Genomic DNA, 22,722 nt, shown 5'->3' with positions numbered 1-22,722 from the left:
AAAGTCAAAAAGCCTAGACCCAGTTGACAGTCCTAGAATCTAGTCCTTACTCTGCCCCTAACTAACCCTAACCTTGTGTGACTTAGAGGTAACACATTTATTTTCCTCATCTCTCTGCATGAAAAAGTGGGCTTGATCATTTTCAAATTCCTACACTTGCAAAGATCATATCCAGAAGGAAACTGTAATTTCTTCTCCCAGCCTCAAAAATGTAAAGCCTGAAATTCAGTCTAGATAACTCCCCATAGAATAGACTAAGTGTGGATGGGCTCAGCCCAATGGATGCTTGTTAACCATAGTTCACAGTGATTGTTTCCTAGGGTGATTGGTTTCTTGTGGGAGAAATTATGTTCCTATATACACAATATATAAGGGGCAGGTCAGTGGTGCACCTGGTTAAGCGCACATGTTACAATGCACAAAGACATGGGTTCAATCCCCCTGCCCCCCACCTGCAGGGAGAAAGCTTTGTGAGTGGTGAAGCAGTGCTGCAGATGTCTGTCTGTCTTCTGTCTCACCCTTCTCTCTTGATTTTGGGCTGTCTTTCTCAAATAAATAAATATAGTTTTTTTTTTAATTTTAAAAAATCAATATCTAGCACGTACATCTATACATGAAGCAAGTGTTCAACACCAATTCATTTATTTATTTTTTCAAGGAACATATAAATTGTAGAGAAAAATAGAAACATACACTTACTTGAGAATTTCCTTTCCCTTCCTGTTTACTTTTTCTTGCATCCCATGATTACTTGCTCTTCTCCTAAAATATGAATCATTTCCCTCCAAAAACTCAACCAGATGCAACACTGCCCCTCAGCAACGTTTGGAGTTGTCTTTGTCACCACGTGAGGGGGTGGGTTGGAGTGGGTAGAGGCCCAGGATGCTGCTACACACCTTGAAGGGTGTTGGTCTGCTTTTAAAAACCCCTTCTGTTTCATTAGTTTAATCCCCCCTGCTTAACACTATTCTATTTACATAACACTGTATTCTATTTACATAACCGCTGTTAATAAGCACCACCTTCCCTCCAGGGCACTGGTGGTTTAGTGGTAGAATTCTCACCTGCTCCACCCCCTCTCCTTGTCATACCCTGATTTTCACCAGTCACTTTTCTCTCCACCCTCTCTGCTCGCATCCTGTTCCCACCCTACTGGGCTAGTATATTTATAAGGACAAGATTGTTTGTAGTAGTTTAGCTTAGCTTGGTATAGATTGCGCTGCGTCCTGCATGAATAAAGAGATACTGCGTACAGCTCAACCATGAGTCCCGGGTCGTCTGTTACCCGCCTGTGAAGCCAGCCCGGTGAAAACAACAGAAGTGCACAGAATAAAGAATTACCCAGCCCAGTTCTCAATCATGCTAAGTCTATAAAACTCCATCCTAAAAGACAAGTGAGATTTGCCAACATAGTCTTATAGGAATTTCTATTTCTGAGCACATCACAGGTCAGTTCAGTGAGAAAACAAGGAACCAAGTCATGTAAAGCCATGAATCCCCTGTGTAGGACACTGTTTTGCTAGAGAGAACTCCTACCAGCCTAGGAGAGCCAGTCATTGAATTCCTGAGAATTGGGCCAACTGACTATTAAAACACATCCATTATTAAAAATCAGCTCATAGAGGACTGGGTTAAGCACATATAGTGTGAAGTTCAAGGATGGGCACAAGGATCCTGGTTGGAGCCTCCTACTCCCCACCTGCAGGGGGGGGGATCGCTTCACAAGTAGTGAAGCAGGTCTGAAAGTGTTTATCTTTCTCTCCTTCCTCTCTGTCTTCCTCTCCTCTCAATTTTTCTTTGTCCTATCCAATAACAGTAACAACAACAATGGAAAAAGAAAAAAAAAAAAGATGGCCTCCAGGAGCAGTGGATTCACAGTGCAGGCATTGGGACCCGGTGATAACCCTGGAGGCAAAAAAAAAAAAAAAATCAACTCATGTACATGTAAAGTTCTATTAATTATAAAGCTAATAGGTATTTTAAACTCTTGACTTCCTGATTATGTTACTCTATATTGCCATTAGCTATGCTCTTAAAACTATTACATCTGGGTGTTGGTAGTATTACATAGTGACATGCCACTATAGTCTCTTTCCAACTCCATAGTCAGTAATGTTGGCCATTGACATCAATGTGACTTGACATTGGTCACTGTGGGAATGTCTGCATCACCAAAAAAAAAAAAAAAATCTACAAATCCTACCCAAAAAGGACTCAGTTTTTTATGTGTTTTACTGTCTAGACATAATGTAATGGAGTGACCCAGGAGGTGGTGCATTGGACAGTGTGAGACTCTCAAGCATGAGGTCCCAAGTTCAACCCCTAATAGTGCATGTGACAGAGTGATGCTCTGAGTCTCTATCACCTTCTCTCCTTTTTCTTATTAATAAATAAGGTGTTTTTTTTTTAAGGAAATTGTTGCGGTAGGGGAGGCCTTAATGATTATGCAAAAGATTTTCATGTTCAGGCTCTGAGGTCACAAGTTTAGTTATCAGCACCACCATAAGCCAGAGATGAGAAGGGTTCTGGTCTCTCTCTCTCTTCCTCCCTCCCTCCCTTCCCCTTCCCCCTCCCCCCTTCCCCCTTCCTCTCCCTCCCCTCCCCCTCCCCCTTCCTCTCCCTCCCCTCCCTCCCCCTCCCTCTCCTCCTTCCTCCCCTTCCCTCTCCCCCTTCCTCTCCCCCTCCCCTTCCTCTCCCCTTTCCCCTCCCCCTCCCTCTCCTTTTCCCCCTCTCCCTCTACCCCTCTGCCTCCCCCTCCCCCTCCCCCTCAGCCTCCCTCCCCCCTGGCCTCCCTCTCCCTCTGTCTCTCATTAAAATAATTTAAAAGAAAGTGAGGGAAAAGTGTTGTCATACAGATTAAACTTTAAAGTATGTCCTGTGGGAGCTGGGAGAGAGTTCACCCAGTGGAATGCAAGCCTTGTCACGCACAGAGCCCCAGCAGCCAGGCCCAGTGCTGTGTGGGAGCACCCCGGCCTCAGAGAAGATCTCCAGATGGTGGAGCTCTGTGGTGTCTCTATCACTTCCTCTTTTTTCCTTTTGTAATACATCTCTGTTTCTACCTGACATTTTAAAAGGAGAAAGCAAACTCAACCCATAGCATAAGCATTGGTGAAGCTAGATCAATTTGTTCTGAGGAATCCTCAGACTCACGGAAACTTCCTGATGATCTTTTCTTCCAGAAATGGTTCATGTGACGACTTGAGTGTAGACTAAACAACAGCAAAGGTCTTTTCTCTACATATTCCTGTGAATTCTATGATCTGAGCAAAAGCAGCAGTTTTCAAAATATGAGAGAGATCATTTGTGAAGGAATTGGCAGCTGTCTTCAAAGGGAATATCTGACATTGGTGGTTTGCTCAGATTTAACTAAAAAGAATCAGTGGTCTGTATAACCTGTCAATTCAGAGCAGATATCTGAAAGACAGTGTGTCCTTCATATTCTGGTCATTGTGAGCTGATGCATACCAAGACTACAATAAATAAAAACAAGGGGGGAGTCGGGCAGTAGCAGTGGGTTAAGTGCATGTGGTGCAAAGCGCAAGGACCGGTGTAAGGATCCCGGTTCAGGCCCCTGGCTCCCCACTTGCAGGGGAGTCGCATCACAGGCAGTGAAGCAGGTCTGCTAGTGTCTGTCTTTCTCTCCTCCTCTGTCTTTCCCTCCTCGCTCCATTTCTGTCTTATCTAAAAAATAAATAAATAAATAAATAGTAAAAAAATGAAAACAAGGATCAGGTATCGGCGTACCTGGTTAAGAGCACACATTACAGTGTGCAAGGACCCGGGGTTCAAGCCCCTGGTACCCCCTTGTAGGAGGAAAGCGTTAGGAGTGGTGAAGCAGGGCTTCAAGTGTCTCTGCCCTGCCTGCCTCTCTCTCTCTCTCTCTCTCTCTCTCTCCCTTCCTTCTCCCTCCCTCCACCTCACCTCTCAATTTCTTTGTCTCTATCCAATAATAAATAAATAAACATGTATAGTTAAGAATAAATAATGAAAACATACCAATTCTAGAATATTATCCATAGCTATGTTGACTCAAATCTTTTTTTTTTTTTCTGATAGGGAAAGAGAAAAATAGAGAGGGGGAGAGAAGGAAAGGAATTAGAAGAGGGGATAAAAAAGAGAGACACATCCATCACTGGCTCAATGCTCATGAAGATTCCGCCCTGCAGGTAGAACCAGCAGCTTGCCCCAGGGTCCTCGTGCACACTCACGTGTGTGCTTGACCAGGGGTGCCACCACTCAGCCTCTTGACTCAGTCTTCAGTGAATTGTCAGGGCTTGATGCCGGCTATATTCTCAGACTCCCAATGAACTCTGGATGGGTGAATAAACGAATGAATGAATGGGTTTACATTCACTGATAGTGAAAAATGTGCTCACGCATCATATATTATCTGTCTCAATAGAATCTATAATCAGTTGTTTGTTTGTTTGTTTTTTGGTTTAATTTCTAAATGCCAAGATGATTATACATGATATCTCACCAGAAGATCAATTAGGAGAGAGCCAAGAATGTATTTCTGAATATTTCCTAACCATTGCAAAATATCTTCTTGACATCTTTGCTTTCAGTATCTGAGCTGTAAAGTCTACATTTCCCTGTGAAACAATATAACTCAGGAATTTTTTTCAAATAAAATTTCTTTTGATGTGCAATAAATACAAAGAAACCATGAGTAACAAGTGGAAGAATGGAGCTCCTTTCCCAGTTCTTGGGATGAAAAAAATTCCCAGAAATGTTGGGAGCTGCCGGAAATGCCTGGCTGTTAATGCAACTAGCCATACAAATTCTGGGCTGTAAGTCAGACTTTCCCCACTCTATATTTTATGACAGTTCCACTCTGGGGAGCAGGGCCAGTTCCTCCAAACCTGCAGCTGTGCAACGGGCCACGAGGACATGGCCAAGATGGTTTTCAGAGGATTTCCTCTCCACAGCTACATGCCTTCCCCATTAAGGAGGCATCTGTGATAGGACTGAGGTGGACTTTTCGTTGTAAACTGGCCTCCCCTCCTCTATTTGTTCTGCCTTAAGTTATAGATTATCACTTCCTAAAAGTGGGCCCTGTGACAGAGTTTCTTTGTTGTATCTCTCTCCCTTTCTCAGCTGCCATTCCATTATTACCACGGTGCTTCACCCAGAGGAATTGCTTCATAAAACTTATAAAGCGTACCCCTTCTCAATAATAATAATCCTATTCGACACAAAATGGGATATATATATTTTTTTTTGGAGGAGTGGCAAATGTCAGGAGAGCTCAGAGCAGCCACTTAACCTCTCAGACTTTATCCCCAAATCCCATGTTTGGGAATTTCTTTAGGAAGTGGAATAATTTACTCTTAGAGCAATTTGTAGTGGCATGTGGAGGATTGTGGGTACTTTCTCCTTTGTCTTTTGGCTTGAGCACAATGGAAAAGCTAGAAGGGTAGTGCATAGAGCTCTTTAGATGGAACTCTGAAGCAGTACCATCTCCTTGACATCTTTATTTAGGGAAAAAAAAAGTTTAAGCATAAAAGTAAGCCTCAAAAAGTCACATTCGTGGGATATGGAAATGATGCTCATCTTTTAGCAGAGCTCTCTGTGAAGCCACAAAGTGGAAACCAAACCTGATTTCCAACTTGGCCGTGGCTCTGTCTTCCTGGGGAAGGCTTTGAAGTCTTTGGGCTCTGAGCTAATGCCCTTTAGGTGATCTGTGAACACATCTTCAAAGGATAACCAACAGCACACCATGACACCATGGGAGAAAGATGTTAGAGACACAGGTCCCAGAGAGAGAAAGAGAGAGAGAGAGAGATCCTTTCTGAATGTCAGGCACCATGTGCTGTATATATCCATGTGTCTCCTGAACCCAGCTATAAATAGCAAACTGTTTTATTCAGGCAATAACAACCTAAGAGAAAGGGATCACTCTAACAGGAAAAAAAGGAACCTTTGTCCCAAAAGACAGAAACTAATTATGTTTAGAATAAATACTACCTTAACCTTTCATTTAAAAAAAAAATTGCTTTTCTTTTGTTGTTTATTATCTACAGTTAGCAAAACTTCCTCAGTCCTTTTCATTTAGAAAGACTATGCCTGACATAATTGGTATTCTTTTTCTTTCCACAGTTAAGCAAAATCACTCACTATTCCAAATGGGGCCTATTCTATTATTAAAAATTACTACTTTTTGGCATATTTTTACCCTGTGTTAAATGATAACCCCAGGGCCTTGAGAAATTCATTGAGAAAGCTTCTCCTAAGGTGATTTTGGTAATTTTGTTAAGACATTTATTTTAAGAATAACTCTCAGTAGAATTCATCAGTAAATTATTTTATCCTCGACATTAAATTATTTCCCTATTAAGGATATTATAATTCTTTTCCTCACAGAAATGGAAAAAAAAAAGGAAACTATCTTCAAACAATGTTAGGTTGGGTATTCACTCTTATGTCAGTAATTTTAGAAATGCTCCCACAAGAAGCTGTAAATTACAAACATAAGGCCCCAGAAAGGAGAGAAATACTAAAGGACTCGGGAAAATCAGAGATTAAAATCTCACACAAATGCCATTAACAGAAAAACAACAACTCATACACATAGGAATCAAAGGGACAGGAGGATTACTCACTCAAGAAGGGGAGGGGGTTGGAGGGAGGCAGCTGGAAGCAGCCCAAGTAGATAAAGCACACCAGAAAAGGAAATATACAGTCTCCATTTCTCCAGAGAAACGGGGCACTTTCTGAGGTAGGCACAACCTTGGAGATTTTCATTTTGTTTCCTCACTGATAAACAAGAAGTCGGCATCGATAATAATCCTTGCTAACACTTCCTCTGGAATGTACAACATTCCATATTTCTGCTTCACAGTCAACACCGGATGTGGATGAGTCAGACTGTGAGGTAGAGAATTTACCCAGGCTGCTTATGGGACCTCTGACGGTAGAGTCAAATCTAGATATGGCCTTGACATGTTTCTTTCTCTTTCAGCATATCTGGTAGTAAGAGCCACATGTCACTTTTTTTTTTCTCAATTCTGTGAACAAAGAGTACAATAACTCCTCTGTAGGCTATAAATTTAATTGAAAAATCAACTGGCAGTTATCTGGTTGCAAGAGCAACTAGCTCAACTGTACCACACACAATTCTCCCAATTGCTAAGAGCATTAAGTTGAGTATTGGGTCTTCTGAATATCATTTTATTGCATCTAGGTTTTACCAACAGCCTATTATAATAATTACCATGCATTGTTGGACTGAAGATATAGCATAATGGTTATGAATAAAGACTTTATTGTCTGAAGCACCAGAGGACCCAGGTCAGTCCCCAGCACCATCAATAGCTAGAGCTGAACAGTGTTCTGATTAAAAAAGAAAAAATGGGGAAGGGGCGGTACCCAGTGGCAGCACACATGATAGAACACACATGTTAGTTACAGTGCACAAGGACCTAACTTTGATCTCCTAGTCCCCATCTGCAAGGGGAAGTTTCGTGAGCGGTAAAGCAGTGCTGCAGGTGTCTCTCTCTTTCTCTACTTCTCTATCTCCCCTTCCCTTCCCTTTTGGTTTCTTTTGTCTCTATCCAATAAATAAATAAATAAAATTTTAAATTACCATGCATTATTTTTTTAAGGGATCTTTGTGCCCTTTTGAATCTCTAGGGTCCTATGTAGTAAAACCCTGGTCCAGGAAACTGTCTCTCCAGCAACCTGTCTCTCCAGCAACCTGTTACCTGTTACTTGTAGGGTCAACTAGGTCCAATCCATGTGCGGAATGACAGGTCCATTCTGGCAACAAATATGGACAGATGGACCATTTTAACCCACCCTCAGATGCAGAGATTGAAACATAGTACTGCCCCATTCCCCACACTCAGAACCACGGTGGCCAGACTGACCAAGAGTGCTTAATGAAAAGTTCAATTCTCACTTCCATGCTGCATGTCCAGACGGGTCCATGTATACCACCAAGAAATCAACCTTCTCACTGGATTCCCAAGATATTAGAAGTCACAGACTGACAGAGGTCTGTCTGTTCAGCTTTTGTCCAGAGTCGCTTGGGCTAGGATCCTCAAGTCCCCTTCTGTATGGCAGAATGAAAGAGAAATTTCTGTCTCATTGATGTTAGCCTAGTTCACATGAATAAATTGTGTTCCTATTTTGTGTATGCTGGGGGTTGCTTTTTGGTGTGTTGGGGTTTCACACCTGTATTATTTCACTTCCTCTGGAAGGCTCTTTTTCTCTCCTGTTAATTTCAGATAAAGACAGAAATGGAGTGAACAAGAGAAAAAGAGAGAGAGAGAGAGAGAGAGAAAGAAGGAGATGAGATACTGCACTACCATTCATGAACCTTCCCTTAGTGTGATATATGGTTCTCCCTGTAGTGCTGGGGCTCAAATCTGAGTTTCACTCATGGAAAAGTCTGTAACTTTAATTTTATTTATTTATTTTTATGTTTTTATTGATTTATTTGGATAGAGACAGCCAGATATTGAGAGGAAAGCGGGGGTGATAGAGAGGGAGAGAGACACCTGCAACACTGCTTCATCACCTGTGAAGCTTTCCCCCTGCGAGTGGGGCCCGGGACTTGAACCTGGGTCTTTGTGCATTGTAGTATGTATGCTCAATCAGGTGTGCCACCACCTGGCCCCACTTATGCTAAAAAGTATGGACTCGGGGAGTCCGGCGGTAGCACAGCAGGTTAAGCGCACATGGCGCAAAGCGCAAGGACTGGCTTAAGGATCCCGGTTGGAGTTCCCGGCTCCCCACCTACAGGGGAGTCACTTCACAGGCGGTGAAGTAGGTCTGCAGGTGTCTGTCTTTCTCTCCCCCTCTCTGTCTTCCCCTCCTCTCTCCATTTCTCTCTGTCCTATTCAACAACAATGACATCAATAATGACTACAACACGCAAAGCGCAGGACAGGCGTAAGGACCTGCAGGGGAGTCGCTTCACGGGCGGTGAAGCAGGTCTGCAGGTGTCTATCTTTCTCTCCCCTCTCTCTCTGTCTTCCCCTCCTCTCTCCATTTCTCTCTGTCCTATCCAACAACAAAGCAACATCAACAATGGCAATAATAACCGCAACGAGGCTGCAACAACTAGGGCAACAAAAAGGGGGAAAAATGGCCTCCAGGAGCAGTGGATTCATGGTGCAGGCACCGAGCCCAGCAATAACCCTGGGGGGAAAAAAAAAATAATAATGACTACAACAATAAAACAACAAAGGCAACAGAAAAGGGAATAAATAAATAAAAATAAATAAATAATTTAAAAAGTATGGACTCTTATTATGTCAGCTATCTCCCAACTCCAGTAGATCACATTTATTTTTAAATTTATTAATTTGAGGCCGGGTGGTGGCGTACCTGGTTGAGCGCACATGCTACAATGCTCAAGGACCTGGGTTCAAGCCCTTGGTCCCCTCTTGCAGGGAAAAACCTTTGCGAGTGGTAAAGCAGTGCTGCAGGTGTCTCTTTCTCTGTCTTCCCCTTTCCTCTCAATTTCTGTCTATCTAGTCAATAAATACAGATAACAAAAATTGAAAAATAAAATAAATTTATTAATTCATTTTTACGGAGAGAAAGAACAAGCTCTAGCATGTGCTGTACCAGGGCTCAAGCCTGGGGCCTCATGCATGTGGGTCCCACGTCCTGTTCCTGAGCTACCTGGCCAGTCTAGAGTCATATTTCTATTTTGGAACATCGAGTAGACTTCGTTTTTCTGAGGAAATACAGTTGTTCACATATGTCATTAATCACAGAACTCATTTCAGTTTTACTCCAGAGAGTGGCTATACCCCTTTCAAGAGACTAATCAATTAGTTACAGACATATTTTGATCGCCTGCTGGATGCCAAATGGTGTTCAGGAAACAAAGAGGGAAAGGCTCTCACATTTATTACACACTTACTGCGTGTTAGGGATTTGTAATTTTAAAACAAGTCTGTTTTGATTCGTTTTCATTTTTTTCAATATATTTTTCTCTCTCTTAGTAGATAAGACAGAGAGAAAGTTAGATAGGGGGAGACAGAGAAATGAGGGGGAAAGAATGACACCCGCAGACTTTCTTTCCCACTCGTGAAGCTTCCTCGCTGGGCCTTAAACTCCCAGTGAAGTCAGAAAGGCTACTCCCCAAGTGCAGGCAGTTTCTTCTGCTCTTTCATACCAGAAATTTCACTTTGCAGTGCCACCATGGTCAGTTAGGCTGGGGTCTAGCGATAGGAAATACATTCCACACACATACTGAACGGTAAAGGGAGACATAAGGTGATGAGAATCAGCTCTTGGAAAAGATCTGGTTAGACCTTCATGGCATGACATTTCAGCACATTACTTAAAATGTATAAGTAGTGATAAAGAAGGGGGGAAATGTACATAAATAAGTCAGCCAGAAGAGCTGTTTTCTTTTTAGTGTTTAGATATTTTTGTTTGTTTTTGTTACCAGGGGATCGTGCTCTTTGGGGGGGGGTGCTGTTTTTATCATGTTGAGGTAAAGATGAGTTGTCAATATTTTTGATTTGTGCAGTTGATTTTTGTGTTACTTTAAGTTAATTTTGTACTGAGATACTCGTACACTCAACTTATAATGAACAGACCTGCTAGATGGTTTTGTTCTCCATGTGTGGACTAGAGACCATCTGCCTCAGAATTACCTGGAGTGCTTTCAGAATGCAAATGCCTTACTTCAAGTCTGTCAAGCCAGGATTCCTGAGGGTAAAGTGTCGGAATAAGAGTTAATATTCTCCCCAGGTGATTTTTATGCTCATTGTATTAAGGGTAGCACCTGTCGAAAGACAGGTGAATCCAACTTAAATGCATGGAGAAGAGCAAAGTGTGTGTGTGTGTGTGTGTGTGTGTGTGTGTGTGTGTGTGTGTGTGTGTGTGTGTGTGTGTGTGTGTTTACTACTATACAGATTACTGACCATTCTGATTGTTGTAAAGTCTTTTCCTAAAAATCAGGGCAGTCTTGCTTTATGAATCAAGGATAGCATCAAAGCACCCAGATGGACCAGTGCAATTTGCAGCCATTTTGTATCTTACTGACAAGTTTAATGAACAAAAACTAGAAAAATGGGGCTGAGGGGGTGGTGTACCTGGTTGTGCACACACATGACTGTGCTTAAGGGTTCAAACCCCGAGTTCCCACCTTCACAAGTGGTGAAACAAGTACTGCAGGTGTCTCTCTGTCTTTCTCCTTCTTAGTCTCCTCTCCCCCTCTCAATTTCTCTCTCTATCCAAAATGAACAAATAACTAAATATTTTTTTAATTCTTTAAAAAACTAGAGAAATGATAGACATATTTAAAACCTTTTATAAAATTCAGAGACAAGCTCAAAAAAAAAACACCAACAAGGATCCAGGATTAAGTCCCAGCTTCCCGCCTGCAGGGGGGTTGCCTCACAGGCAGTGGATCAGGTCTGCAGGTGTCTTTCTTTCCCCCTCTCTGTCTCCCCTTCTCTCTGGATTTCTCTCTGTCCTATCCAACAACAGCAATGACAACAATAATAATGACAACAAAAAGGGAAAAAATAGCCTCCAGGAGCAGTGGATTCGTAGTGTAGGCACCAAGCTCCAGCAATAACCCTGGAGGCAAACACACACACACATACACACACACACACAAAAAAAAAAAAAAAAAAAAAAAACACCTCATGCAATTTTTCCAAAGAGGCACAGCTTTATCATACTTTCCTCCTCTGCTTCTAAGTGACTAACAGTAACAGATGAGAATTTCAGTACAAGAATGCTATAAAAGAAGAAGGAGAAGGAAAAGAAGGAGGAGGAGGAGAAGGAAAACAGTGTCAAAGATTTTGTGAGAACTATGGTAGTTGCTGTCTTTGGGAGATGTGAGGGTGTGGAAACAGAAATTTGGTGTTGGGGCTGTAGTGTGGAACTATATACCCTGTAACCTTACAATCTTGTAACCTACTATTAATCACAATTTTTTAATTTTATATACATACATATATATATATATACATACATATATATATACATATACATATATATATATATATATATATATATATATATATATATATATATATGACATTGCTAGGCTTCCCATGCAGGATTGGCTTTTTCAGATAGAAAGAGAGGACCAGAGGCAGAGAGACAGCACACCAAAAGTACCTCCAATGCAGTAGGGGCCAGGCTCAAGCCCCGTTTGTAATGCGTAGTAGAGCAAATGCATTATCCAGATGGCTGTTTTGCCAGCCCTACAGTAAACATATATCCGACCAAAGTGACTGCCTTCTGCTTGAAAGTTTAAGGAGACACTGCTTAGCCCCACTTTGTTTCTCATTGTGTAGATCATGCAGCAGATGAGTGACCACCGCTATGACAAACTCACTGTGCCTGATGACATGGCTGCAAACTGTATATATCTAAATATCCCCAGCAAAGGCCACGTCCTGCTTCACCGAACCCCAGAGGAGTATCCAGAAAGTGCAAAGGTAAGAAGTAGCCTTTTGACCATTGCAGCTAGGTAGGCCTCCATGACAGTCTTCCTGCCTGGGGTTAGTTGTTTGTTTGTTTATGATGAAGTGACAAACAACAGGGGCTTCATTTCCTTCTCCACATCAAGTCATCAAGAAAACAGAAAGGTTAATAAAATGTATGGTACAGAAGAGTTTATACAGCTCTCTCTTCTCACTCATGTTATGGGTCCCTAATGAATGAACAGTAATTGGGATGATCATGCTTGGTTTTCAGAGCTTTTTAAATAAGTGCACTGAGGCTGTGGAGACAGCATAATAGTTATGCAAAAGGCTTTCGTGCCTGAGACTCTGAGGGCCCAAGTTCAACTCCCAGTTCCATCATAGGCCAGAGCTGAGTAGTGTTCTGGTTTCTATTTCTATATCTTTCTCTCTGTATCTCTCTCATTAAATTAAATTAAATTAATAAGTATATCTTGAAATAATTTTTAAGTGAGACACTCCAAAGTCCCAGGTTCAGCCCCCTACACCACCATAAGCCGGAACTGAGCAATGTGCTGGTAAAATAAATATAAAAATATAGATTTTTAAAGTACATGGGTTCCCCCCCAAGTCGGTGCTGTAGCCTTCATTAAAATACCTGCCCTCCCCCAAATATTCCTTAAACATGAGTCCTAAATTAGATGAACAATTTCCCCTCATCAGAAGGTCAGATACCAGGTGGCGAAGGATCCCAAACTACTGCTGAGGAAACTTTGTATCTGTCAAGGACAATTCAAGTGTTTATAACATCTTTCTTGGGTCATATAAAATTATCGCTTAGAAATTAGTGTTCAACGTTGCTATGAAAAACAAATAGCTCCAGTTTTATTGAAGTTTGAGCCCCAATCTGTGGTTGTCTTGGTAGGATGAGATCAGATGATTACTCGAGCCATATACAGCCCTCAGGTCAGATGTTCCCCACCCCAGACCTACAGGAAGAGCAGGACTAAATATTGTTCATTTCAAATCAGTCAACTATTTTAAGAGTCTCTGCACTTGTGTACCAACAAAGGGATTGTCCCTAAACAGAGAATTTATTCTTCGTCTAAGAGAGCCTTCCTGACTCTGAAGTACACTGACAGCCTTATCAGTGTATCTTAATAATTTCAATTTAAACTTATCCAGCAGGTAGAACAGGGCTTATCCACCTATCCCTTAAGTGCCCATATATTTGAGGCATTTCAGCATCCTTATCTCTGGGAAGAAAAACAAAACGGGACCAGGTGGTGGTGGTGCATCGGGTTAAGTGCATATAGTACTTTGCACAAGGACCAGGGTTCAGGTCTCTGCCCCCCACCTGCAGGGAGTCCTCTTCACAAGTGGTGAAGCAGGTCTGCAGATCTCTATCTTTCTCTCCCTCTCTTTGTCTCCCCTGCCTCTCTCCCAATTTCTCTTTGTCCTGTCAAATAAAATGAAATAAAATAAAGAGAAAAAAATGGCTACTGGGAGCAGTGGATTCACAGTACAGGTATCAAGCCACAGCGATAACCCTGAAGCTGAGAGAGAGAGAGAAGCAAGCAAGACACATATAACCATTGTAAAATATCCTTTAGTGATCTTAAGCTTTAAAATGTTTAGAATATACTTTGCACCACCATTTAAATGTTCACTCTTATATAATCACAATAATTATCCTTAGAAGATTCCTCCCCCCTAGCAGATAAGCAGAGATGGATAAGAGTGTCAGTAATTTCTATTTCCATGTCTGAAAGTGTAAAGTTGTGAAAAACATAGAGGAAGCCAGGCAGTGGCACACCTGGTTAAGTGAACACATACAATGCACAAAGACCCTGGTTCAAGCCCCTACACACACACAGGAGGAAAGTTTCAGGAGTGGTGAAACAGGGCTGTAGATGTTTCTCTGTCTCTTTACCTGTCTCCCCTCTCAATTTCTCTGTTTCTCTATCCAATGGCAAATAAAAGATTTTTTTAAAAGAGAAACCGAGTGCCTGACCCTAGACTAGGGCTACCCCAACTCTCAAACAAATCATGAGTCCCATACTTAAAATGCATCAGTGTTGGGGGCCCGTTGGTAGCGCACCGGGTTAAGCGCACCATAGTATGATGCACAAGGATCCCAGTTCCAGCCCCTGGCTTTCCACCTGCAGGGGAGTCGCTTCACAAGTAGTGAAGCAGGTCTGCAGGTGTCTGTCTATCTTTCTCTCCCCCTCTCTGTCTTCCCCTCCTCTTTCCATTTCTCTCTGTCCTATCCAACAACAACAGCAGCAACAACAACAACAACAATGGGGAAAAGGTGGCTTCCAGGAGCAGCGGTTTTGTAGTGCAGGCACCAAGCCCTAGTGCTGACCCTGGAGGCAATAAATAAATAAATAAATAAATAAATAAATAAATAAATAAATAATCAGGGTTGTCTAAAAGACAGGTTCTTGGAATCACCACCAGACTCTGATCTAATAAGCACCGGGGTCACAGAACTCACTTGGAGAAACAGGGCTCTGAGTTGCTGATGCCTCTACAGCCACATCAATCATCTGATGACCAGATGGTCATTAACTATTCTGAATTGCACCCTGCCTGGGGCAACAAAAACAGTTTCATGACCCATGTGATTAAGGGTGTCCCCTGTGCCTGCATTGTGCCAAACACACTCCATGGTAATATTTGATTTAATCTTTCTAAATGCCTTTATAACCGCAGTTCTTTTTTCCAGTCTTAAAAGTAATCCTCATCTCCCAGATGTTATCACTGGACTGAGGTTGCTTTTTAAGCAGTAAGTTGACAGAATGGAGTCTGGAACCCAACTTTGATCCACGTCAAAGTACTTAATGAAACAATGTATCACTTTTAAGGGACAAAGAGCTTCCTAAAGAAACATGGTAGATGTTTTTAGTCAGCATGCTTTCAAGGGTTTTTTGTTGTTAGATGCTTTAATCATCAGAGAAAAATCTGGACTATTAATTTGAAGTTTGGACACATGTTTTCTATTAGTGTCAAAAGATGCTATAAAATTCACACCTGTGGTGCAAAGACAGTTTGACCTGAAATATTCCACTTCAATTAGATTTTTGTCAGATTTTTTTTTTTCCAGTGGTGCTAATCAGGAAAGAAATGTTACAGCTGAAAAGGTTTTAAAATGGGGAGGGGGGTGGGTAATGTTCAGGTTGAAACCGGTCACCAAATTCTTTGTATCACTTAATCTAGCCGTGACATGGGCAGAGAAAGGGTATTTCTACTGACAGCCACATTTCTAACACATCTTTGATGCGAGGTTAACAGCAGAGCAGCAGAGTGCTAGTGAGTAACCAATGCTTTGAGTTCTGTGGGTGTGGCTATGGGCTGTTTGAGGTCTAGATTATATATATATCCCTGGGCTAAAAGGGTAAAAAGTGAAAATTCCAAAGTCAAATTAATTTTCTATACCATATGTGGGAGGTGGAGAGATGGGGGGGAGAGAATGCGGATAGACAGAAGCAAAAATATAATTCTTTTTTTTGCCTCTAGGATTATTGCTGGGGCTTGGTGTCTGCACTATGAATCCACTGCTCCTGTTGGCCACTTTTTTCTGTTTTTATTGGATAGGACAGAGAGAAATTGAGAGGGGAGTGGAGAATAGAGAGAGAGAGAGAAAGATAGACACTTACAGACCAAGGGCTTAAACCACAATCCTTGCAGGGGTCCATGCACTTTGTGCTATGTGCTTAACCCAGTGTGTCACCCACCTAACCCCCAGTCTAATTCTTTTTCTCTCTCTTCCCATGATTCCTCCTGTAGGTTTATGAAAAGCTGAAGGACCATATGCTCATCCCTGTGAGTCATTCTGAACTGGAAAAGGTGGATGGGCTGCTCACCTGCTGCTCGATTTTAATTAACAAGAAGATGGACTCTTGAGTAGCCCTCTCTCAGCCAGCAATGTTGCACTTAAAAGGCTGGTAACCCTCCCCGCACCTGTTGTTTTCCATTGACAATCTGCTGTGCCACTGTGCTACTAACTGGTTTACACAAATTTAATTCTAAATTGAAATGCTTCGTTCTGTATCCTCTTCTTCCTCCCCCTCCCCAAAGTGGTACCTAAGCTGTGAATCTGCTAAGTGAATTAAGCCAGCTAGAAAACACAGAACTAATGAACCATTGAAATGTGATTAATAATAATAAGGAAACACTCACTTTTGTGTCTAGCAGAGTGGAGATCATTGAATTGTCCATATCTTCCAAGGAATATCTTTTTAATCAATCAGATAAGCTGAGGGTTTTTTGTTTTGTTTTGTTTTTGATCAGTCATTAATCATCTTTGGTTCCTATGAAATTCCTTGTTCCCTGGAACTTCTACTGCTTCCTGTTTCTTACTTCTGAATTCTGAAAACTTGTTTTCTATTTACTTCCTTTTCCCCTCCCCACTCCTCCAAAATCACTTTAACCTTGGTTGTTACCCAAGGCCTTGCCTTCTGGATACCTCCCCTGCAGGTCCACCCTGTCTGTCACACTGGCCTCCTCTGCTTAATGGCTCCATCTTCTGCCACCAGGCTCACCCAGACAGAGACAGTGGCCCCCAGCAGGACCAAGACTAAAATCAGAGCAGCTAATGGGGAAGAGTGAACTACACAGAGGCATATCCTAGATGGGATTCAACCCAGAGATAGAAATTCCAGAAGAAATAGGGCACCACACCTAGGAAGGTGAATTCAGCACCAGATAGTAGCTAAGGGTCTGTTCATCAAGAAGCTTGGAAACACCCCATGGGTAGAACATCTTTGAAAGGCTTTAAATCACATTCCATGAATTTTTGCTTCATTACTGATCATACACAGACCTTGGAGAATGGTCTTACTATTTTCTTCAAGTTTATTTCTATTTCCCCTCATTGTGACTCACCCTATTTCCATCCTTCCACTTTCTGCTGTGTTCCTGGTCTAACTTAAGTTATTTATGTATTTTAAAGGAGCCATTACATGTCATAATGATTTTTGATAGCAGAGCAAGGACCTAGATGGAACACGTATAGAAAGTGATGGGCTTGGGGACTGAAACCAACCACTGCAGCATAGACAAAGGATAATTCTGCATTAATAATGTCCATGAATATTTACTATGGAATTCAATAAAAACTTCTGTTCTCTCTCCAGTCTTCAAATTACACAACTTAGAACTGACTCAGTGTTCTTTACAAAGAACAATGCCACGGTGAAGGGCATTTGTCTTTTTTAACTTGAAAAAGAATCAGCCTTTTAAGCAAGGAAATGGTACTTTCCAAGGAATGGTGAATGATTGAGGCATGTTATCAAACTTCCTCATCATCTCCACTTTTCTTGGATTGCCTGTGGCTTGTTGAAAGCTGAAAGTCAGGAAATTTAAAAAATACTACTTCAAGTCTTGGTCTGCTCACCTGTGTTGTTAATCAAGCATCCCTTATATTTGGTGACCAAGAGAGAATCACCTTCATTCATTTCATCTCCCTGTTAGCAATGGAAGCGATAGACCTCTGGAAAAGCCAAGACATCTATTAGCACTGTCTGTCTTTTATGATTTTTATGCTAAATTTTGAATAAGTCCCTTCTCCTTGTTGCTTAACTTGTTGCTTAAAATTCACATCATGTGCAAATATACAACTATGGTATAAAATAAGCTATATCTTGGTCACTGTCACATTTCAAACTGCCCCTTAACAGGTAAATAACAGGTTTTTATCATAGAAAAAATGAATGTTATCCATTAATTTTAAGTTAATTTTTAAATTCTTCTCTGCAGCTTTAATTGCTTTTTGTGTTGAGTTCAGCCTTAACCTAGCAAAAGCAGAAATTCTCCGAGAGTTTATCATCTCAAAAATAATCATGAGAAAATTGACCCAACAATCCAATTTATGTTTAATAATAAAATTAATTGGAATATAATTTTCATTATCTTTATTTCTATAACTCCACATTAAGAAGCAGACTCTATTATGTTACGTTAATTGTAACCAGGTAGGTTTTTCTTGTGAACAATTCGTTCCAAAGGAAGACATTTTTGCTTTTCCTTTTCTTGGCTTCTTCCCTGCTTCCCTTCTTTATATCTGAAAAAAAAAAAATCACGTAGGCACTGTATTCTTCTACAGAATCTTAGTCTGATCTAGGCTGAATTCTTTGGAATTTCTATGTGAAATGGTGATGGGAAAGTCTAAAATATTTACAGCATAGTAATATTACTTCTTTGATGTTCTCATCAGCATAATTTATCTTTTTTTTAAAAAAAGATAACCCATTACATAAGTCACCCTCTTGTCTATTGTGATTTATATAGACATTTGAACTAACAGAAACTACCTTTAATGATAACAAGACATTAGGAACTGTGTTTAACTCAGTAAAAGTCAGAATTACTCGATATGTAGTAAGCTTCAGTTGAATGAGAACAATATAGAAAAAATACACTTGTTAGCATTATTTCTTTAACTGTCATGGGGAGCTGTAGAAATCGGCAGGCAGACCTCTCTAATTTGTATTGATTGCTTTCAGCTACGGTGAACAGATTATCATGGCCATACCATTGTCTCTAAAGGCCTAGTCTGTAGATGATTAATGTGACTTATGCACAGTTGCATGCTAGCCTTTGTAACTACTTACTCCTTAACATTCTACATAACTCAGACATTATTTGAACATGCTAAAATTTGTGCATTTTATTTTACCGGGCGTCTTGTTCTAGCCAGTATATCGTTTTCTACTCTGTGTGCCAAACCCCGTAATACCTTCCAAGGCCCTTTAGTTCAGAGAAGTTCTGCACTGATTTTAGCCTCTTGCTCTCCTGATCCTACAAGTATATCAATCACGATGGAATAAAGTGTGAATTGTACTGTGATCAACAGTGTCTGTTGTTGTTGTTTTTTTTAATAGAAACAGCTGTGGCTAATGAACTCAACATTTCTCTGCTTTCAGAGGCAGGAAATTATCTCCTGCCACAGAAGCTACAGGGCTAGATATGCATTCCCTACAAAAAAGCTACCTTCAAAGTCTTGAATTAAAATATGAACAGAGACTGGGGGGATAGAGCACAGGACTTGCATGCCAGAGGCCCTGGGTTCAAACCTGGCATTACATATTCCCGAGTGAAGCGATGCTGGCCTCACTCTCTCCCAATCTGCCTTAAAGTAGATAAACATTAAAAAAAAAATAGCAAAAAGGAAAATCACACTGGAGTAGTTCAACTGTTTAAGTGCAGGATTTGCCTGCCTGGAACTCCCAGTTCAGTCCTTAAGGCCAAATGTGCCAAGAGTACTCTGGTTTCCCTGTCATGTCACACACACACATACAGACACACACACACACACACACACACACACACACACACAATTTAAAATAAAGAAAACCAAAGGGGCGGGCAGTGATACATCCAGTTAAGCACACAGAACAGCAAGGACCCATGTTCGAGCAGCCTCTCCCCTTCTACCATGGGGGTGCTACACCAGAAGTGGTGAATCAGGTCTACAAGTGTCTATCTCTCTTTAACTCCCTTTCCTTTCTCAATTTCCCTCTGTCCTAATAAAAGTTGGAAAAAAATAAGTAAATGGCCACAGGGAGCAATGGATTCGTAGTGCTGGCACCAAGCCCTAGCAATAACCTTGGTGGCAATATAAATAAATAAATAATGTAAATTCTCCATGCTAATTTGGGAGATCTTGACTGCTCATGCTCCATCCTAAGGACAACCCCTGCTTCAATTTTATTCCATGAAAGGATTTTTTTTTTATTTTTTCAAATGCAAGAGTTTAGTCATTTATATTTTGCAGTAAACAAATTTCAGGAAACTTGAAGTTTTTTTTTTTTAATGAGGACTTTTTATTCCCAGCAAATTTTTTTTCAAGCTTTATTATTTTCTTTTCCTGATTATAAAAATAGTAATGGCTCACTGTGAAAATAAAATTCAAACAATACCAAAGATAAAAGCAAGCAAGAAAAAAAAAAGCAGCATGACTCAAGATGTCATCTGGAGATAGCCACTGTTAGCATTTTGGAGACTACCCACACAACTATAAATATTGACTTAAATAGGGAATAATTGTACATAATTATGTTGTTCTTCAGCCCACTTTTCTCACTTAGCAATAGTATATTGTGGGCATCTCTCCATGTCGATAAATACACATCTACATCATCAATTTCAAACTAATCCTGGATGTTCCATGAAACCATGGTCATAGTGCCATTTCTAATTTATATGAACTACTAGATCACAGATATCTGGTCCGATCACATTACTGTTACCTGTGAGTCTCCAAACTATCGAAAATACGTTGTTGGTAGCACACCGGGTTAAGCGCACATAGTGCGAAGCACAAGGACCTGCTCAAGGATCCTGGTTCGAAGCCCCGGCTCCCCACCTGTAGGGAGGTCACTTCAGAAGTAGTGAAGCAGGTCTGCAGGTGTCTATCTTTCTCTCTGCCCTCTCTGTCTTCCCTTTCTCTCTCGATTTCTCTCGGTCCTATCCATCAACAATAATAATAACAGCACCTTGCAGACCTAGCTGCCACTAGGAAATAGAGCCCTCCACCTAGTGGCCTGGGTACATGCCCCCCCACCAGAGAAGAGGTACACTTTTTATCATTTTTATTGAAAAAACATTGCTTTAAAGTTGATATTTCAAGGATATAATTTCACATCCTCCCTACAATGTGTTCAAGCATCTCCTACCCACTATCAAAAGAGGGTGTGCTTTTCAAAGGAAGTGTCAACAAAGGTTCTCTGTTTCACCTTTCTCCTGGTCTTCAAGAGGAGTGGAAGAAAATGATAAAGAGAGAATTTCTCCCCCATATCAGATCATATCAATAGGATCAACAGTCAACAATATTTATACACCTTTCCCATATTTGGGAGCTACTCTCGTCCATGATCCAGCTTTCTAGCCCTTTTTCCAGCCATGACATCATCTCACCAGACAATAACTTGGGTCCACCGGCATATCAGATGTCAGACTCAGAAAAAGAAAATTAAAAAAAAAAACCACTAATATAATCATGGGCCCTTTAGAATATAACTAAAATAGGCCTACTAAATATCTACAAAACAGAGACCCCAAATCTTCATCTGCATTGTTCCAGCCTTTAGGTTCATGATTAGTCAACAATTTGTTTGGCTTTATATGTTAACTCTTCTTTCAGCCACCAGTTTCCAGATGCTACTATGATGCCAACCAGACTTCCCTGGGCAGATGACCTCACAATGTGTCCTGGAGCCCCGCCTCCCCATAGCCCTGCCCTACTATGAAAAGAGAGAGATAGGCCGGGAGTAAGGATCAACCTGTCAATGCCCATGTTCAGCAGGGAAGCAATTACAGAAGCCAGACCTCCCACCTTCTGCATCCCATAATGACTCTGGGTCCATACCCTCAGAAGGATTAAAAATAGGGAAGCTATCAGAGAAGGGGTTGGGATACGGAGTTCTGGTGGTGGGAATTGTGTGGAGTTGTACCCCTCTTATTCCATGATTTTCAGTGTTTTCCTTTTTATAAATTAAAAAGAGAGAGAGAGAGAGAAATCCTTTCATGTACTGAGATTCTGGAAATGGAAAAATTGCTGGATATATAGTGCTGGTCAGTGATAGCTTAAACATGTGAGTACACGAGTACATGCTTAACAAGCACCTCTACTCTGTCGGGCTCCAGGGTGTGGCTCCTGGTTCATCTGTTGGTTTGTTTGTTTTGAGAACTGGAAGTCTGGAAAGGGCCAGCAAAGAAGGCTGCCCACGTACACAAGAGACTGTAACACAACAGGAGGGTAAGGTAAGAGCCAGAAAAGAGCGGGACACTTCCTGAGTCAGGAGACCAGGTGGGCGGGTTGCATTGATCTCAACTTGGACAGTTCTGATTTTTACATATACAGCAGGCATTCAAGACTAAAGAAAAGCAGAGATACAGAATGGGGAGGCATAGTGTGTACCCCAGAAGCACCTACTGTGTGTCAGTTAACTCTGCTGGACTTTAGACATACAGGAGTGACTGTCTCTCCTTCTCAATATCCAAATAGAAAGACAATAAGCACAACATGGCAAGCAGAGTATTACCAAAGGAGATAGTATTGTACTGCTTGAAGCAGATAAAAGGGGCAGACGAGCTGGATTTCTTTGGCTAAAACATGGGATAAACATAAACGTACAATGAGGAAGTTGAAATGTAAAGGCAGAAATCATTGAAATGTATTCAAGCTGAATTTGGCATTCTGTCAGGAATCCCTACAAAGACTTTTGGGTCAGAGCACAGTATTGCTAAAAGTTGATACAGCAGCCTCGTATAGGATGTATAGAAACTAAGTCTGATGTCCCATTCTCCAAGTCTCATTTTCTGATTT

General features: G+C 41.2%; 1 protein-coding gene across 3 annotated transcripts in view; it reads left to right on the top strand.

Annotated features, from left to right (window-relative positions):
- Nucleotides 1-19,241, top strand: part of DDAH1 (dimethylarginine dimethylaminohydrolase 1) — a 344,576-nt gene extending 325,335 nt beyond the window's left edge. For all 3 annotated transcript variants that reach the window (XM_060202273.1, XM_060202272.1, XM_007524745.3), the window contains 2 exons: nucleotides 12,282-12,425; nucleotides 16,182-19,241. In XM_060202273.1, coding sequence (XP_060058256.1) covers nucleotides 12,282-12,425; nucleotides 16,182-16,298 — 261 coding nt within the window. In that variant the 3' untranslated portion in view covers nucleotides 16,299-19,241. The remainder of the gene's footprint in view (nucleotides 1-12,281; nucleotides 12,426-16,181) is intronic.
- Nucleotides 19,242-22,722: the final 3,481 nt, after the last annotated feature.

The sequence above is a fragment of the Erinaceus europaeus genome, chromosome 11 (genome assembly GCF_950295315.1).
Source record: "Erinaceus europaeus chromosome 11, mEriEur2.1, whole genome shotgun sequence".
NCBI classification, from domain to species: domain Eukaryota; kingdom Metazoa; phylum Chordata; class Mammalia; order Eulipotyphla; family Erinaceidae; genus Erinaceus; species Erinaceus europaeus.
This window is presented reverse-complemented; position numbering and strand designations above follow the sequence as displayed.